This window comes from Phallusia mammillata, chromosome 3, assembly GCF_965637545.1.
Source record: "Phallusia mammillata chromosome 3, kaPhaMamm4.hap1.1, whole genome shotgun sequence".
In the NCBI taxonomy this organism is placed as follows: domain Eukaryota; kingdom Metazoa; phylum Chordata; class Ascidiacea; order Phlebobranchia; family Ascidiidae; genus Phallusia; species Phallusia mammillata.
In genome coordinates, this window is record NC_137254.1 from 25,756,815 (window position 1) to 25,776,625 (window position 19,811).

Below are 19,811 nucleotides of genomic sequence, written 5' to 3' on the forward strand. Positions count from 1 at the left end.
CGGCGTAATTGCAGAAGATGCGAGTCTTTCTTCGACAATGTACTTCAGTGGTGAACCGAGAACCGAAACGGTAATTAAGTTTAATGATTACGGAGCAGACTCAAAGCGATATCAAGAGCTCGTCAGAGAAAGAATGGTCGTGGTCAACGAAGGTAAGAAATATAACGGATTTTGTATGATAATTTAATGTTGAGGTGAGATTGTTCAGCTTGTTGAAAGAATTCATAGCGACACAATTATACCAAACAACCACCGAGCCGGAAATAACTGCACAACTATAAACGTTATAAAGCCAAAATAGTGCAGGGCACAATTGGTGTGAAATAACTAAATGCAATGCAGCAGCACCGTACTATAAACTGTAATGTGGTGGGATTTGTGCGCACTATGAGTATAACATGGCTGGTTGGGGAATGACACGATTAGTCAAAATATAGTTGTCTTAGCTAGCCATGACAACAAAATTTAACGCATATTGTGCTTAGAAGTCCGCCTTATGACCTCATACTTTTTCTTAGGGCCTGTGAACATGGGCGCAGCTATACAGTACGCACTCGACAATCTTTTGACCCCTGAAGCCGGCATGAGAGACAGTAGAGTGCCAAAAGCGATCTCTATTATTACTAACAGGAACGCTGACGACGACACAAAAGCAGCTGTGGCTGAGGCCAGAAGACGTGACATTCTTGTAAGTTACAAAAAATAATTAGGTTAACCTTAAATACCAGTTACTATCTTTAGAGCTCTATAGAATAAAAATCTGATTTAACAAAAAAAGCAGTTACAAGGCGGTAAAAATCAAGATTTCGAACAGCAAGCCAAAAAATCAGTCCCGACAAGAAATTCAAACACAATAGCAACTTTTTTTCTTGAGTTGGATTTATCAGTAGAATGTGTTTTCTTTGTTTTTGCTGTAAACCTCAACAAAAAAATTTTTATGCAAATTTTTGATGTTTTGTGTTCAGATTTACGTTTTCGCATACGAGCCTGAAGGTACCACTTTGGATCGCGAACAATTTCTTGAAATCACAGGCGAAGAGGAGCATCTTTTTATTTTCGACCGCCACTTCGGCGATCTTAGTGCAGCCCACTTGGACGACATGAACAAGCACTTCTGCAGTAATCCATGTGATCATGTTTTGCACGAGCACAGTTAAAAATTTCCAAAATGTTACGTATTACTCCTGGTTTCCTGTTTAATTGGTTTTCGCAGTTTCATATTCCATAATAATTAGTTTTGACACAATGCGTTAATATTAACATTATCTTGTATAAATTATCAATAAAGCATTGACAACATCAATGCCTATACAACTAAACGAAGCAGTTACCCAGAGTAAAAATTTTCGAGATTTAAGTTCTAATAATATGTACCGCTAGGTAGCACAATGCAACACCAAAAGCTATTCATTTCTCGCATTGAAAGCACCTAATCAACTGGTATAAGGCTTTGCAGTACACAAACATATTTGATCGCTCGCAAGAACAGGAACTAATTTTGAACATAGCATTTTTAAAGTTACAGTTAATGTGTCAACAGACCCACCAGCAGAAGTAAAGCAAGCATGATAAGCAAACCTGTTATGCAATCCACAAACCGCTGCATGTGCAATATTTTATCGTAAAAATTCAAACGTCTAATGCAGGGGTTCTTAACCAGGGGTGCACGCACCCCCAAGGGGTGCAAGAACTGTTCCTTGGGGGTGCGGGAATGCTGAATAATTAAGGTTGGTTAGGTCTATTCTATATAAATACAAAAACCCAGGGGGTTGCGAAAATTGGTTGGTGATTTTAAACGGGTGCAGCAAGAAAAAAAGTTTAAGAACCACTGGTCTAATACATCAAACAGGACAGAATATGCTTACCTCATGTCTTTAACATTTTCTTAATTTCTTAGTCCCAGTTCACACTTGCTTTTAATCCATATCAGTGGAGGTTTTAACGCAACACACATTAAAGATTTACCCTTAATAATCTGTAAATACAAATGCAACAATTTAGCAAAAAAATTCCATGAAAACAAATTGATAAGTCAGTTAGTTGACAACCTCACAAAAAGTCTACACATTAAACTGTTGGTAGCACAACGGCAACGATTGAAACTGTTGTCGTAATTGCGCGCCGAGTTAATTACGAGAGGCGCAAGAGCTAATAGATGGTGCGCCTAAAGCATCCAAAATGCACCGGGCTGGTACAACAATTTATCATGAATACGTTACCATTTTATCAGTAACTTGAAGCTTGGATACGGGTCGATTTGTTAAATGAATTTGGATTGCTGGTCTGTTTATAAATTTTACGATAATGGAATGTTGGAATGCGTAATTGTACCAAAAATGACATGATTTGGTTTTGTCAATTGTTGCCAACTTGTGCCTTGCGTTTTACTTACTTAATAAATTTGACACAAACAAAGCGCTTTCATGCAACTGAAAATATTTGTTTGCAATGTCAAAAATGTCACGAAACAAAAAATGTCACGCTTTTTTAATAGATCAAGCAGCAATGTGCTGTTTTTACAAGCAAAACCTTTGCTGCAGACATATGTTTACTTAAAGTGAAGCGTTGTTTTCATGTCTGCAAAGTTTGGTTGTAAATCAGATGGAAAACTTAGAAAGGAAATTGTACAGCTTCCAACAGGAATATCGTGTTGCAAGTGATGATGCGACATACGGAAATATAACAGTGCGAAAGCGTTGCTTTACCAGCAGCGCTACTAGTTGAACTAAAATGTTATCAGGGCTTAGTAGCACTGCAAATTAAATTAGGAAATCTCGGCAAAATGTGTAATAGAGAAACATTTTGTGTTGTACAAAGGTTTTATTGACTTGTGCGCTGTACATTTTTTTCAGAATTGGTTTGTTATTTTGTCACATTTCCACTGGTCAAAAAACAATAATAATGAAGATATTGCTGTTAACATTGATTGTTTCAATTTTGATTGGGAGTATAAGGTAAGTATGTTATACATTTACAGACAATCCGACAGGCATTTGTTTACAAAGCCTTTAAAAGCTTGGCCGTACAAAGGAAAACATCGTCAGTCTACTTAGTTCGTAAGCAATAAACCAAAACTATATCAAATTGTACAAACCTATTCTAAAAGTTAACCAGTTGCTTTAAAGTTGTGTCGAATTTATTCAGCATTCAAGTCCAAACCATTGCTTATATCTGCATGTCATTAATACATAAAAGTGTGCGGGTTTAATTCGATTGCCTTATAATAAATGTTATCAATACAAAAAAAACTGTGAGGTGACATTGCTTTTTAAGGTCCAAGTCACTGCCAGGAAAAGTTGCAGATTCTGATGAACAAAAGCCGAAAAGATACTGTGTGAACGGACCGCCACCCAACCAACAGGCCGACCCCGCGAACCCAGAGTCCAGTGCTAGTTCCCCAAGATGCTTTCAAGAAGAACCAGATGATAGCAAAAAATAATGTTGTTTGTATTGGTATTCTCGTATGGTTGTGGACAATCACAATGTTTTTTTTAGAATCTGCAGCAACTTTAAATCCGGTCACGCAGCTATATATTTACTTTCTTTTTAGCAACCTATTTCACTTCCAAAGTGTGGCGCATAAACTATTGAACTGAATTTGAATTAAAATAATGTTTGTTTTAAATGTTATTTTTCACACGATCAGAAATAGAACACGAACTATTTTTATGTGACAGATTTTTCTACAGCAAGAACTTCGCATTTTTTGTTTTATTTTAGACCCATTAAAAAAACGATTTTCTCAAAAGTTATTATTTACGTACCACCAAAGCACTGCGAAAAACGGAAATAGTTCACAGATACACAACTTTTCAGAGCCTCTTGGGAGTGCGTTTAAATTAGTGTGGAAAAATTTATAAACTTCCATCGTCAAACCCGCGGCCAAGCTTACATAACCGACGGAGCAGAAACCACAATCAATTACAAGCAGCGAAGAGAAACGGTGTATCAACCAATCACGTATCGATTTTTGCAGCAGCTACCGACCTTCTGGTAAAGTTGCAAACATGCTCTCCCGATTAGAATTAAACTCGCCGCCGAGGTCAAGACTTATGTGCACCAGATGCAACGACGCCGTAATCCAACAGTCCGCCACCGCTGGCAGAATGCAATCAATAGCCCAGTAACAGGCGGGAACTGTCGGGACAAATTGCTCCCTCTGATCGGTCTCGACGGTGGTGTAGGCAAAAGAGATTAACGCCCCGTGTAAGGATTAGTTTGTGAGTTAGGGCAGCAATGCAAAGCAAAGAGTGGAAGCCAGTAGTATGCGTTTTGTGTGTTTTAGGTATGGCGCTGTGAGATGAATTTATGTGTTTAGACACAGTTTTGTTGACAAAACAAGGTTGAGCAGTGTTTAAAGTTTAAATCAGTTTAGTATTAAAACGTAATTGGTTAAAATTGATGGCAAAGTTGTGTTTTTGAGGATGTAACGGTTTATTTGGAGTTTTTTTTTTAAACGACGTGAAAATATTTGTGGTGTAGTCGATGTATTTAATAACGCAGATATGTAACATTTCACGGCTCAGCTGCATACCTGTACTTAAAAAACAACCTACCTTACATGTGATTGATGTGTTGAGTAAAAGTGCGCACCAACAAAGCAATAATTTCTAACACTTGCATAAAGTTCTGAACAAAAAAAACATCGTAAGATTTATCATTTATTTCAGCTGTTACTTTGTCTGGTTTGTTTTTGCCAAAAATGTATTTTTTATGAAAACGAATACCATATTTCTAATTGTTTTTCCTGTGTTTAAATACTTTGTAACTTTTTATTGATTTCGATTTTCGTCGTTTTAAGGTTACAATAATATCTAAGAACCCAATCGCGCTATAAAACTTCCAAGCGAATCAATAAACAAATGCGGTTTAGGGAGACGGCCAAGACCAAAATGCAGCACACAAAGGCATTTTAGGCCAACAATGGCAACCACCGACTTTCATAGGATTGTGACAGTAAAACCAAATGTGTTTTCACATCAAAGTCGGCTTTAGCCTTGAGGCAGCCGGGCCTTGCAACGCACAATCTTATCGAAATGCTTCATCTGGGCACGAAAGTCTGGAATCGCAGAGCTGTGACGTCAAACCGAGGCGCGTGCATTGTCAGATTGTGATTGAAATCGATGGGCGTTAGGATTTGGGTTTTTGGTAAATGCTAGACGTTCCACTGAACCGATGTGTCTAACTTTTTAGATGGTATTTGTAAATTGGAACAAATTGATAAGATGTGATTTTTTATTCTTGCTACAGGTTTTTCAGTCTTCTTGCAAATCGTATTGCAAGCATGCGCCACTCCTATTGGAGTAAGTCACTCATATATTTGAAAACAAACATGAAGTATTTTGTTGTTAGAGGTTAACCATAAAGGCGTATTTTTTACATTCTTAAATAGCATATGTACGTAGTGTCAAGTTCAAATACTATATTCTAATCTATATGTTTGAACTGGTGCATTCCAATACTGTTTTCAAAACAAAATAAAATTTTAAAATGCGCTTTTTGGTAAAAAAAGGTGCCGCCTCGTCATTTTTAAACCCTAAATTGGACGCAAATTTGTACTTGATGAATCGCAGCTTACTTGAGAAGTTCACAGGCTTACCCCTAGTATCGTCGAAGTAAAGAGGGATTAGCTTTGTGCCCAAAGTGCTCGTTATAAGTGTATAATCACTGTATAAGTGTCACTGTGATCATTTTCATTACCTGTCATCACTTTAATTTGTCTTGTTGATTTGTGGCCAGCATGTGAGCTATAAGCGTCAGGGTCCTTTTCTGCAAAATGCATTTGTTTTGTTTTTTTGCCAAAGTTTTAGATTAACCAAAAGTTGCATGCAGAAACGCTTGATAAAAAATAGAAAGTAGTTTGTAAATGCAACATAAACCGGTCCAAAATCATGAAAGCAATGATATTAACCTGCAATAAGTAAACGTAAGTTAGTGTGAGTTGTGATTTTTTTCGTTTTTTTTACGTGGCGTTGTGTCGCTTCGCGTTTGTTGACCTAATTTAAACGTAAGGTACGCACTTGCGTCTCACATGACACAAAAACGTAAAAAATGGTTTTAAATTAAGGCCGCAAAGTCTTGGCAAGAAACTCCGTCCAACTAATGTTATGATTTTGAACTATAGCTGGAGTGCAAATTAATCATATATGTGTAGCGGTTAGCGAACGCACCCGGGTGTTTTTGTTGTGGAGGTCACTGCCCTTTTTGACAAGTTTCCCATGGGATTGGATTACATCAATATAAAAATTACCTGTTGGGAATGCCCAGTCCAGAAGTAATTTAATAAAAAAACGATTACCATTAAACCAAGTCTCTGACAGGACTTTACCGATTTAGCTGCGGTCAGATAGGATAGTGGCGATGACATTTGCTTGTCAGCGCGCTTAAGTGGAGAAACGATTGCTTAACCAGTATATAATATGCATACTAGAATGCTTTTGGAGGTGCAGTACATTTTCAGTAACGAAAGAGTGACAAATCGCTACAAGAAGTGTTTTTTTATGCTATTCCCAGTGTAGGATTGATGTGTGAATGGTTGGTCAGACGTAAGGTAAAACAAAACACTATCCGCTGTGAATATGTATCCAAGAACATTTTAGGCAGGACATGCAGCGTTGAACTTGGTTGAAGGAATCGAGATGGCATCGCTTTAAAATTAAACGCTGTATGTCAGATCTTGTAGAGACAAAACACCACTTTCGTTGTGTTTTTTAACGAATTAGTCAGCTCAATAAATATTCATGGGAAATGGTTTTTAGGAAATGTCAGATAAAGGTGGCATTAAATGCATAGCATTAAGCGATCCGTGTTTATGTTTTAATATTAAGTTTATTGATGATAACATCCACCACAAGATTGCATTCAGTAAAAAAAACAAATCATATTGCAAAATTTTCTGGACCCTATTGCAGTGTTTCTTAACTGTTTTATAAAACGGTTTACCTGCAGGCCCTAAACTATTTTATCTCATAAAGTAGATGTAATTACTATTGCTATAAGACTTTTTAGTTTTCATCCACCAAGCAACGGACTGGGTGATTCCAGCTTTAAGTTTCAATTACGAGTATCTCATAAAGTAACCATTTATTAAAAGTAGAAAATAATGAAATCACCATAGAGTGAAAAACATGTTTAGTGATGGTAAATCCTATCAATTCTTTAGCAGGAACTCAATAAACACTGTTCTGAAGCATAATTGTCGTAATTAATTTACAACTTCGTTAATATGGTTGTCTAAACTTGGTACCATGCAATTTTTTCTACATGAGAAGAGAAACGGTGGCGTTTTTAAGACCAAGGACCTGTGTTGCGTTTATCCCAAAAACGTTTTGCTAAATGCTGTACATGAATAATTGAACGCTTAAGGAGTCCCTTTTCTTATCCCAACTTGAATTTGACGTAATGCGACGTTCATTGACCCCCAAATCGAGCGGTTTTGACGTCAGCAGGGACATAAATTCACATTGAACCTTTTTAATGAGATAAAAAAACATTAACCCGTGTGCATGTTTGGAAACAGTGTATGCAGCAATGCACAAGGAGTGGTTTTGAAGATCGATGGGATATGGTTTGGTATAGATCGAATTCCTATTTTGATACATTTTGTTCAAATTTGATTAAAAGCAAACCTGCCGAGAGCTGGTATATATTGAAATCTTTTTTTGCCGTGGTTTAAATAATCGCTGTTGCCATTAGCAGTACAAAATTGATAACAACCGCAGTCACTGTTTAAACGGCTTTGATAAAACATGTTCACTGTGTACATGACTTTGACTGTTGTGTTTTTGATGAATGTGTTTTTAAGTTCGTCATTAATGTTCCACTTGGTTAAATAAACAGGTTTTAGGTTTTTGCAAAAAAGCAACAACTGACTATCATGGTGTAACCAACGGGAAAAAACAACAGAATGCACAACTATACCGAAGAAATGAAGTCCCTCCCTATGAGGCAGAAAAGGCGGCGCATCAGGAAAAAGTTTGTCGCACTTATCACACGCTGCGCTTGCGTTGTAGCGTTAATGACGATCTTTTCACTGTTGCTTGGCAACGCTGTGCGTGCGCTCCGTGCTAATGAAGATCACAAGAGAGAAACGTTACCAGAAGAAATTGGTTTGAAAGGACAAAACCTCGATTCCAAAAAAATTTCAGCGGGGGGCTTTCGCGCAGAAAAACTTTCATATCGGCTCAGGCGCTCTGCTACGATATTGCCTGACTTTTTCGCACCGGGCGGCGTGACTCGCAACGGTGTTGACGAGGACTCGCTTCGACAGTGGCAAGGCCTCCAGCAATTTGACGGCGCTTTTCCCTTGGAGGAGATCACCGCTGACGTGATGGTGACCGAAACGTCTGATCACGTGACGACGAAGACCAATCACACGTACGCAACCGAGTACGATAGAGTGACAGCCTACTGCACAGAAAGCATTGCAAACGGGTAAAACAGGATTACTTTTCATAGCAGTAGTTTACTTCCTGTTAATGGGTAAATTTTAAGAGATGCAACCAACGGTTTAAATCATTTTATAACGCCCTTTCTTCTTTTTTGAGAATTCAAACCTAAAACCATCGACTATTGACACGCGCATGTATATTTAATATATGTGAAAGTCACTTAATTGTAGAAGAAAGTTTCGAGAAGGTATTTAGATCGTGTTCTATTTCCGAACTACCTGACTCGTAGGTTAAGTTAACCAGATGTTACCCCCGCTCAACGTAAGTTATCAATTATTTAAGATAATGGATGTAATTTAATTGTGTACCTAAATGAAAACGACCTTGCGTCTGCGCTTCGCATTCAAAAACCTGACCGGAATTTATCTGTTGAAACAGTTGTAGAAATAACTATCCCGCTATATATTGTTTCTTAAACAATAGAGAAGAGAATAAAAATTTGGAACAATAGGTTCAACTTTGGCGTTTTAGACCATAAAGTCAAAACGGCGTATGAGTCGACATCAAATAAACACAGTTTGTTATTCGTTCGTAAACAATGTGGAACATTCTCAATACCCATTTTACGTCATACCTAGCGCTTATCGCAGAAACAAGCTTGTCACTGCAAATACTTAAAGCCATGAACGTCATGTTGCTGTAACCTCACCAGCATGAGTATAAAGATTAGTGTCACGTGTAAACATATTTAATTTAAAATTGGAATGTTGCAGTATCACAACAATAGGCAGCATTTTCGAATAAAACCTGAGCTTGCCAATTTGTTCAGCTGCTGTTGAAAAGCAGTCCTGTATTGTGATAAAGACATCAAGGTCTCAATGTAAAGTTACCTTTCGCCTGATTTCTCCAAAGGCATATTTCATTTAAGAATGTATACACCTAACAAGAGAGTAAAGACAAATGCGTAACGGTTGGCATGACTACTTGTTTCAGAACCACACCGACCAATCAGAGCACCGAATCAGGCAGTCATGGAGAAGCTGCAACGGAAGAAGAACATGACGTGTGTTCATCTGAACGGAACAGCGGACTTCCGGCACTTTGGGCAATCCTCTATATTCTGGTCGTTCTGTTTCTCTTCATAGGTTCGTAAAATGTTTCAGGATTGAATAGATGTCAAATTTGAGTAAACAAAGGTAAAAACATACTTTGGTCATTGGGATTCGAAGCCAAGACAAAACCTGTTTGAATCTGGCATTGCAGGTAACGAAGGATTATTGATATAAGCGCGTTGGCGCAATCTAGAACTGTAAGTGTGAAACCATATTTGCTACAAGCGACACACCGGTATGTAACTGTAAGGCAATTAGGGCTCACTCGCAATGACAAACGTAGATCTTAGCCACCAACGACGGACAAGAAACCCAATGTTGTAGAGTAAACAAAACACACGATTGGAGCCGCATAATAGAATATTTTTCCTTACAGCTCTTGCCATCATTTGCGACGATTTCTTCGTCCCATCACTGGAGGTCATCTCGGAACGCTTAAACCTAAGCGAGGATGTTGCAGGAGCAACATTCATGGCAGCTGGCTCTTCCGCTCCCGAACTCTTCACATCTGTTGCCGGAGTCGGAACAGGAAGTGACGTAGGCGTGGGAACAATTGTCGGGTACGTCAAGAGGGTGCTTTAAGTTGGTAACACTTGTATAACAAATGCGAGCGTACATGTCGCCTGTTGTTATTGGACGCAAAGACTTCAGTATAGCTGAACTTAAAGTAGACTTCATTTATTGGTATTTGCAAACATACTGCAAGATATAAAGTGCAAGTCAAAAAAGTGAAACGATTTATAACCAGTTAACCGGGGGGAAATGCCCACCGATGATGTGTTTAAGTACATTGGCCAATAAAATGGCCAAATTACTCATCCGGTACAAGAAAATTATGTTTCAATATATAATTTTTAATGGTACCAACTGCATCTTTCTGCATTTAACACACATTTTAACACTATTCTACGAATGTAATATTCTCTGGATGTGACGAAACGCCCTTCTCACAAACTGCCATACGCATCATTCTAATAATAACTTCGTTTTGACAGGTCGGCTGTATTCAATCTTTTGGTAATTATCGCCTTGACGTCTGCTCTTGCTGGAAGGGTGAGTACATGCATATATGCATATATGTATAAATAGCGTATGATTACATGTGCTCCAGTACGGACGACCGTTGTGACAACGTTATGTATTTCTGTCAAACCCATTACGCGATGAACATTGTGCAGACCTCCTTCGTTTAGTTGTAATAATATCAACGAAACTGAAGTTCTCTTTAGAATAATAATACTGGAGCACAAAATGGAACAAAAAATGTTTAAATATTTTGATTAGTAACTTTTCTGGAAAAGAAACTGGTATTTTTTATTAACCAAAATCACTTACGAAGATCACATCTTGAACTGCGCTGTGAAAAACCAAAATGTGAAACGTATTGTTAAGGCTCGCTTGGTTGTGATTAACATCAGCAGCAAAATGCAATTTGCAATTTAAGATGCAAGCATGGCGCTATGCATTTTAAACAAATAAATCATAGGGGTAACTGAATTGTTGTACAATAACCTCCTGCACTCATGTTGATGAATAAAAAAACAAAAAGAATCAACTGTCACGAAATCCAGTCAAAGATTTTCTGGAGAAAAACAAAACGAAATCAAATAACAATGAAATTATCTTATTCCCGGAAACAAATTCTAAAGGCAGCAGTAAAGTTGTCATAGGTGCGCCTTTCTTCTAAGGGAGTCGCCCAAAACTGCAATGTAATTAGTCGGGTTATGCACAACATGCTTATGATTGTGCCATGAATAATTCAATACAAAAACAGCCACGTCCGCTCCTACGCGCTTCGTCAAATCGACGCATTATCAAAATTGTTTTGCCAGTACAGCGGTGAATTACGAAAAATCAATACCAAATTTCCACAGTTGTCAAGTTATAAAGGTGAAGAATATTAACTGGTCTAAATTTCCCTCCATAAAGTTATTTAATTGCTGGATGCAAAAAAGTGTCCATTTTGAACAATAGAAATGTCAGGAAAAATAACTAAAAAGCGTAACTTTCAACTTCAAACTAAAAAAACTTAAGTATGCAGGTGTGTATTATTAGTCGCCATTTAAGTTCTGCTATTTATTGTTGCTTAAAACGTCAACAACCTATAAAACTTAAATAATCCACTCTTATTCAACTCTAACAATGGGTTGTACTGTGTCCATTGCCACTAAACCGATTCTAAAGGCGTGACATGTTGCCGGAGTTTAAAATACTAAACAATAATCTTCGATAAAACGGTAATCCCCATAGCAAAGCAACAAAAACCAGTAAAGTTTCTCGAATACACTTCTGAAAGCGCATGGCGAGGAAGTATATCGACATATGTCGGATTATAAAGTCTTTAGGCTCAAATGCAAGTTCCCATCTGGTGCAAAGGGACCCTAATGGATGATTGCTTGAGCGATACTTTGTCATTTTTGGCGTATGGCATCGATTTGTAGATTTGCGGGCGAACTTTGCATATAAATGTTACACATATTGAATCCTATTGAGAAAATGTCCCAGTATCAAACTGAGACTGTGATAAGTGAAAAAGTCAATGTATAAAAAAATCATTTGATTATTTAATTGTACCCAATAAAGATTTTTCCACACAAATCCCACCCTTGTGAGTTTTTGGGCGCCTACAAGAAGTTAGGCTGGTGATAGGATGAAATAGGCTTACCAGTACTGACTGGTTCTCTTTATTCGTAACACCGAGTATTCCAAAAAAGCAACTTTTCCACAAAGAGTTTTAATCAGACTCTTCTGTGCCCAAATTTATGAAAAGCAAAAAAGTCACATATTTGAGATTAATTCAACAAGTTGCGTTTAGCAGTTTCAATGCACATGCCGTCATATGTTGAGCAGTCAAATGATCACCTTGTAATCTTTTTCGTGTTATCGCTTTCTTAACAAAAATATTAATTGATGCATAAACTCAGTAAAAGCTGTCATGATTTCCTTACATTAAAGTTCTGAAAAAAGAGACAAGTATGCAAAGATACAAAGACACAAATTCCCCATGTCCGTTTCCATCAATGATAATGCGTTTCCGATTGTATGTTTTTAATACGTTGTTCATCTCTTCTAACAGGTTCTTCAGATCGACTGGCGGCCGCTTATACGCGACTCAGTATTTTACGGGGGATCGGTAATGGTGTTTATCCTCTTCTCGTGGGACGGAATCTTTATGTGGTGGGAGTCGTTTCTGCTCCTTATGCTCTATGTGCTCTACATCGTCACAATGAAGTTTAACCAGAAATTGATGGATTTCTTGGCCTCAATCCCTTGCTGGTACAGTGGAGTTCTGTGAATTTCCAATACTTGCCTATTTAGGAATAACATTTAAAGCTAGACACCACAGCTAAGATTGACATAAATTCAATACTGGGATCACCCCTGAAGCGTCAATGCAGACCAGCGATCCCAACACACAATCACAGCACACCAGACCCATTGTGAAAACGCGTGGTGCCCGGCTGTTTCGATACAACGCCTTTAATAAGCGCACTATGATTGAACATTACAGCCAAACGCTTTACACCAGACCTAAGTCATTATTCTATAGCAGGGATGGCGAACCTTTTTAGTTGAGTGGGTCAAACATGAGATCAGAATTCGGAAAGAAAACAAAGTGGGTCACATATTTTATTGTATGTCAATGTCAATGCTGAGAAGCTTGTTGCTGCATCTTCTCTGCAAGTCTTGCAATCCTAGGTAGTTTTCAGTTTAATACACGCAGCAGTCATATCTGAGCTAAGACTATTCCTGGACCTTAATTTTATGAAATCCATGTGTGAAAACAAGGATTCGCATGAATATGTGGAACCGAACAGCGTCAACAAAGTTACAACAAATCGTTTCAAGTTGTCTGTTAAATAAACATGTCTGTTGCCTCTCAATTGACTCAACAATCTGTATTTTAAGACAATGGTCAATCTGGCAAAATTTAACTGTTGTGTTGCTTTTTAATCTTGGAAATCTGGTAACCCTGCCTATAGCAATCAGTACAAATTTTTGAAACTACAAGTGGGTCACTTCGTGACCCGCGGGTCAGTGGTTCGCCATCTCTGTTCTATAGGAAGTAGTGCTACTAAACTTTATAGAGATTTTGTCGATTTCAAACATAGAGCACTGTGTTAAATTGTTGCTTTGTTCCGATTTTAGCGGGGCAACCACAGATGGAAGAGTTTCGCCAACATTTGACTCGGCACAGGAGGAATTAGGCGGACCGACCAATCAGACCAACATCCCAAATGACAACACATTAAAGGTGGGCATAAGTATTAACCTAAGTCTTTATAAGTCACTTATTATCAAGGAATAGTTGAGTCTGATGACAATCGGTTTAGAATCGCTAGTGGTCCTCTTCGTTGTACACACGATGACCGCAAACGCTGGCCAAGATGTTTAAAATTAGGACGTTATAAGATGAACAAAAAAATGATAACTGGGATCAGCCGTGAATCATACTGTAAAAAGTTAGTATTTCTTAACTCAACGAAAACGCTGACACTCAGTATAATTCCTCAAGCCGTCTGCACGCGTCTTAACTTACTTCCTTTGGCCTATGCTGATCTGAATTTTTATCATCCGGTGTACATTTGTAGGGGTAATGTATTTTGATTTCGTTTTCAGGACAATCGTTCACAGCAATTGGACACAACTTTGCCTAAGACTCCAGGAGCAACAGTCACAATAGTGAGGTTAGTTTGTTCAAGGGTGGCGCTAATGTAGCTTGTGTAACAAGAAACAACTGACCTGACAATCTTTTTAACGAACAAAAAAAACGACAGTTGTGTGTTGTTTCATGTTACAACTGTTGAGAAAGAAATAGCTACTTTTTATCCAGATTTGATATAACTTTTTTTCGTCCAACAGTGACAAAAAACAAAATCCACTTTATAAGATTCGATGCTACACAAACGAAAAAAACCTTGAAACAATTGGTTAATCGTTTGTCTTTGTTTTGTCAGTGAACAAAACGGATGTGGAAATGGGTACAGGTGCTGCTGTTGCTGCTGCTGTCGCCGGATGTGTGGATGTCGCTTTACAGGAGAGCAAACATTGACAGAAACGACCCCAACCACAAAAGTTTCCGACTCTAATAAAGCGGGCAAGGGTGACTGCTACGACGCACCTGATCCTGATTTAAATGAACCGATACTTTGCGAAGAGTGCAAGGATGCTCAGTACTTAGAGGAGGATTTGACTGAGTCGGGAAACCTGAAAACAATGGAAGCTGCTGAGACAAAGAATTCACCGAACGAAGACAGCGGGTTTAGCTCATCTGGACGCCTGGCGGAAAACGATGGGCCTCCACCGTACGAGTGTGTACGATTTTCAAAAGACAAGAAGGGATCTCAAACCTTCCCTGAAGATTTCAAGTAAGATAGGAGTCGAATAATAAACACACCGGCAGCTTCGCTTTTAGACTTTGAGGGAAAAAATACTTTTAGGGCATTTTGTCTCAATAGAAATTATTCTTTTCAGATGCTTTTCGGATATACGTTCCCAAAATAAAAATAGTCGTAGACGGACAAGCAGCGTTCATATCTTTCGAAGAGGTTCAAGGAAGAGCTGGTCTTCTAAAAGGAAATCGACTTCAATGATTTTAGGACTCAACGAATCAAACAACATTGGTGATGTATGTAAGAATTACAAACTTTTTAGTTCAACTATATGGTTTGACTCTTGGATAAATTCGAAGTTTTAATGCTGTGGTTCTTAACTTTATGTGGGTCGCGTACCACCTGACGACTTTTTCTTTCGCTGCGTATCCCCTAACCCAGTGGTTCTCAAACTTTTTTTTGTTGCGACGCCTCTGGAAAAGTTTTCTGAACTTTCGACGCACAAGCAAATAAAAGTTAATAAGGAAACTTATTATTAAAGTTGTGTTTATTAATACAACAACAAAAAGCCACGAAACGGAACTATTCTGCGACGCCCTTGGAAAATTGAAACGACGCACCAGGGCTTTGCGACGCACAGTTTGAGAACTACTGCCCTAACCCAAGGAATGAGCCTAATTTTTCGCTTCAAACCAGCGCTGATCAGTTGGGTTCGAAAAAATTGTAATTCTTGATCTGACATCAATTGAGTATGACGAAAATATACACGTACCACCTAAACAGCTCCGACGTACCAACATAGGCACGTGTACCACGGGTTAAAAACCACTTTTTTAATGAAAAGGTTGAAAAGCCAAAGGTCACCAATGTAAAAGGCCATAGTATCAGCATTGTTTTGTAACCTAATCGTCTTTGTTTGTTAGATGAGCGAAGTTCCCAAAGAGGACAAGTTTACACACGAGGACGATGCTAACATTCAGCAACCAAACTTGGCTCCACCAGCAGACGAGGTGTGTTTTTTTAATATGAAAAATTGCGGTACAGTGGTTCAATAACTTGACATTACAAAACGCAATGAGTATTGATTTGAAATAATTTGTTTTTGCAGGCCACTTCACCAAGCGATCCAACAGCAGCAGACAGTTCAGGTCAGTTCCTATTGTTTAAGGCAAAGGTCATATCATTCTTGACCTCAAAATCAGTTGATAGTTTCTATTTACGTTGAATTGTTGAGATTTCAACGGCTTGCCTTGCGTTTAGTCGCGTCGACAACAACAGTCCATTGTCAGATAGGGTTAATTTACAGTGTGGAAACAAAATTAGTTTGGACGAAAAGGCGAAAGCTGCTAATTTAAAACGATGTACAGTTTCATAACACGCAGACTATTTGTAGACCATACATTACCTGTAATCAAGCAGTGCTTAGACTATTGCAAATTCCTTTAAAGGGCATTTTAAACAAGCACAAATCAGGTTGGCTCAAATCAATACAATTCTAATCAAATCAGTGCCAGATCACGCCATCCCCGGACATTGGACGTTAATTGCAATGCGTTAGGAATGTGTTTCCTAACGAGTCGATCCAATTTAATCACCAAACTCAAAATATTGATTAATCATCAAACTTGCACTTGCTAGCGAGCATTTGATCGATTTTTCTAACGTAGTGGACTGGGATTTGGAAAGTCAAACGCTTGAACGGAAATCTCTGCTTTTTTTGCACAGTTGGATAAACCTTGCAGAGAAATAGGCCATCACTCGCACACAAATGTATCTGTACGCTAGTGTTCCTCACCTCCAAATATTGTAAAGTGTTTGGTAGCCCTTTAACTCATAATGGTATAAAATTACATAGTTAGGTTGATATCCATTTGCCTTTTTCGTTGAAAAATACAAGACTTATTGTCCCAAGAACAGAAGTTTAATAAAAATTTATTTGTAAACAGGTAAAGTTGGGACAGATAACGATGCAGGTGCTGGAGGCGGGAATATTAACGGAGGCGGTGGTGGAGAAGAAGAAGACACTTTGATGGTCTTTCCGTGTCTTCCTCCAATCAAACATCCTCCGCCGGAAAAGTAAGTACACACCCTCGCGAAGACTGGGTAAACGCTTTGTCCATTACACTAACGCAAATTGTATCAAACCTTTGTTATCATATTCTGTAGAACAATGCAATGTTGTGCTGCAAAGTTATTGAAGTAACTGTATCTAAACAAAAAATGTTGAACACTCTTTTAACTCTAAGTCGTTTTAGGCCGGATTCCAGTCACTGTATTCCCAGTGCAAAGTATTTGGGCGCTTGGTTCGTCTACGCTCTTTCATTCCCTTGGATTTGCGCTTACACATGGACAATTCCTGACTGCTCAAAGCCGGAAAGCAAGTAAGACACAAAACTTATCCGAAGACAAAATCATCCAACAATGACTTAGGCCAGGGGTGTCCAAAGTGCGGCCCGCGGCGGTATATCAAGTGGCCCGCAGCTGTGTTTTTTTCAAATTGTGTTGCGTATGGCCCGTCATCGTCCGGATTAGGTTTTTAGGATTTGGCGACTTGCGACTTCACGCAATTAAAGCCTTTCATGGAACTTTATTTCCCGGCAAAAGGGAAGTGTACATCGTGCTGACGCAACAAAATTCCACAATTTCTTAAATTCCGTATACTTGTGTTCTAATTCTAAAAAAACGTTGGCCCGCGGGCGTCATCACTTGGTAAAAATTGGCCCCCATTAAAAAAAGTTTGGACACCCCTGACTTAGGCCTTGCCCAAACTTATTGTATAAAATTGTATCAAATGTTCAAAAAATCCCTAAAACTGTAAATTTGCTGATTATGTTGAGTAATCTTATCATCTTTTTCTGAAAACATTTGTTAACAGCTGTTTATTGCTTGTTTTTAGGAAGTGGTACATCATGTCCTTTCTCATAAGCATCATATGGATTGCCCTGATTAGTTACGTCATGGTGGAAGTGGTTGACGTCATTGGGTGTTTGATGGGTATCGATTCGTACACGATGGGTTTGGTGGTGATAGCGGTTGGCACCAGTGTACCGGTAAGTGTCGTGTAAAAGTTTAGACAATAATCAACAGAATGGGTCCCTGCGTTGCATTCCATTCAATTCGGATCCTGAGGGAGGGTTGTTGAAATTTAAATTTTTACGTGATGATCCTTCACTAGCAGCAGTGAATACTAACTACACTGCTGTATACAACCCATTTGGAGGGTCATTTCATGCCTTTAAAGGCTGCATTAGGAATATGTATCGGCACAAGTTGTAGACATGCATATATGCAGTGGTGGGATTCAATTTTTTTGTCAGCCGGTTCTATCACATAAGTCACATTATTTCAGCCGGTTCTGTTACAAAAAGTCCAATCACAGTAACCAGTAATGCTAACCGGTTCGCTGATCACATAAAGTTTCGTGAGACGGTTCTATAGAACCGGTTCGAACCGGCTGAATCCCACCACTGAATATAGGCTTGAAAGTTTTAGCCTACCTAATGCAGTCACTGAAACTGGGATTTCTCTGTGTTTTCGTATTGTCAACTCGTAGTTTAAAGGGATTCAAACAACGCTCTTTTGCTTTTAGGATGCCATAAGTTCTGTCTTGGTTGCCAAAGAAGGTTTCGGTGATATGGCCGTTTCGAATGCTATTGGGTCAAATGTGTTTGACATCAATCTTGGGCTAGGACTGCCATTTCTTCTTCGAAGTCTTATCACATCTGAACCAGTTACATTGCTCTCCCCAATACAGAACGTAAGTATTGCTACATTTAAGTTTATCACTTTCTGTAGGTGGACTGATTTGCAAATCTTTTAAATGATGACCAATGTAGGTTGTTGTATATAGCATAACACCTTTTACGTTAATACCTTTTTTGTGTGTTATAGGGCTATAGGCTATGGTTGTTCCACATGACATCCAGTTCTTAAAACACCTTTTATATCAATATCTTGCGATTTTTGTTGAAATAGTGCCACTAAACATGTTAGTTAGTTAAACGTTTTCTTGTTTGCAGTGCTTACTGGAAAACCTTACTCTGTCTGTCCGGATTGTGCCACACGTGAAGTTTGGATTGATTCTTCTCCTTATACTTTTCATTTGTCTGGCGCTTTTTCTGATAGTTAGGTTCAGGTAAGAAAATAACAACACTTATCCCGAATCTAAGATGAACATAGTTTAATAACTGGGATCAGCCCTGAAGCGTCTATGCAGACCAGGCGATCACGGCACACTCATATATAAATCACAGTACGCCTGGTCCATTGAAGGTGCCATGTTATCGAGAATTTGGGCATGGTAAAAAGGTATTATATGGCAGCAGTTTGCGCACAAAAGCAAAAAGTATTTTTCTATTTTTCAAAACAGCATGTAATTGATTAACGATAATTTTGGGTTTCTCGCAGACTCAACAAGACGATAGGAATCATCTTCGTGACAATCTACGTCGGATTTATGATTTACGCGTTCGTACAAGAGAAGTCCTGTCACGCCTTCTACTGCTGACCAGTAGGAAGTGACCAAGTGGCACTTTTTATACAAAATACTTCTAAAGGCACCAAAAGAGCGGTTGGGTGTCTAAGACCTTGCATCAAAGCGGTACTAAGTGGAATCATTTTGTTTGTACTATTTTGTTTTGATCCAATTCGTTGGCTTTTCCTCTAACTTACATTTTTTTGAGTGGTCGGGTGTTTTGATCATGGATATCGTAACGTCAGAAATACGCGAGCTGTGACGTCAATATAAATATTTTCCACTGTGATTTCTATTGCAAGGTGCTTCCAATTCACATACCCAGGCCACGAAACAATATTACCTTCTGATACAGTCGTAAATAACTGTATCAATCTGAGCGATATATATGAATTACAAGGGGAAAACCTTTGTCTTTTTTGAGAAGTTTTACAAAACCGCACATTGAAAATTTTCCAAATAATCGATGAAAACGTTGGCGCGCGATTGCTGCAACTGAAAG

The 19,811-nt window shown here is 38.5% G+C and overlaps 1 protein-coding gene, 1 long non-coding RNA gene and 1 pseudogene across 3 annotated transcripts in view; all 3 read left to right on the forward strand.

Moving 5' to 3' along the window:
- Positions 1-1,976, forward strand: part of LOC145219884 (uncharacterized) — an 8,821-nt pseudogene extending 6,845 nt beyond the window's left edge. The window contains exons 12-14 of the transcript XR_013857930.1: positions 8-152; positions 519-688; positions 966-1,976. The product of XR_013857930.1 is annotated as an uncharacterized LOC145219884 (transcript). The remainder of the gene's footprint in view (positions 1-7; positions 153-518; positions 689-965) is intronic.
- Positions 1,977-2,727: 751 nt separating this feature from the next.
- Positions 2,728-3,752, forward strand: LOC145217815 (uncharacterized). Its single transcript, XR_013857504.1, has 2 exons — positions 2,728-2,954; positions 3,274-3,752. It is a non-coding gene; the product is annotated as an uncharacterized LOC145217815 (long non-coding RNA).
- Positions 3,753-7,820: 4,068 nt separating this feature from the next.
- On the forward strand, positions 7,821-19,598 carry LOC145217813 (sodium/potassium/calcium exchanger 2-like). The gene is made up of 17 exons (XM_080085149.1): positions 7,821-8,433; positions 9,384-9,535; positions 9,879-10,062; positions 10,498-10,555; positions 12,579-12,778; positions 13,652-13,757; positions 14,123-14,190; positions 14,461-14,871; positions 14,978-15,131; positions 15,759-15,845; positions 15,944-15,983; positions 16,782-16,911; positions 17,091-17,216; positions 17,732-17,885; positions 18,425-18,592; positions 18,855-18,970; positions 19,243-19,598. Exons 1-17 carry the CDS (start codon positions 7,907-7,909, stop codon positions 19,340-19,342), a joined length of 2,781 nt encoding a protein of 926 aa, XP_079941275.1. The 5' UTR covers positions 7,821-7,906; the 3' UTR covers positions 19,343-19,598.
- The last annotated feature ends 213 nt before the right edge of the window (positions 19,599-19,811 follow it).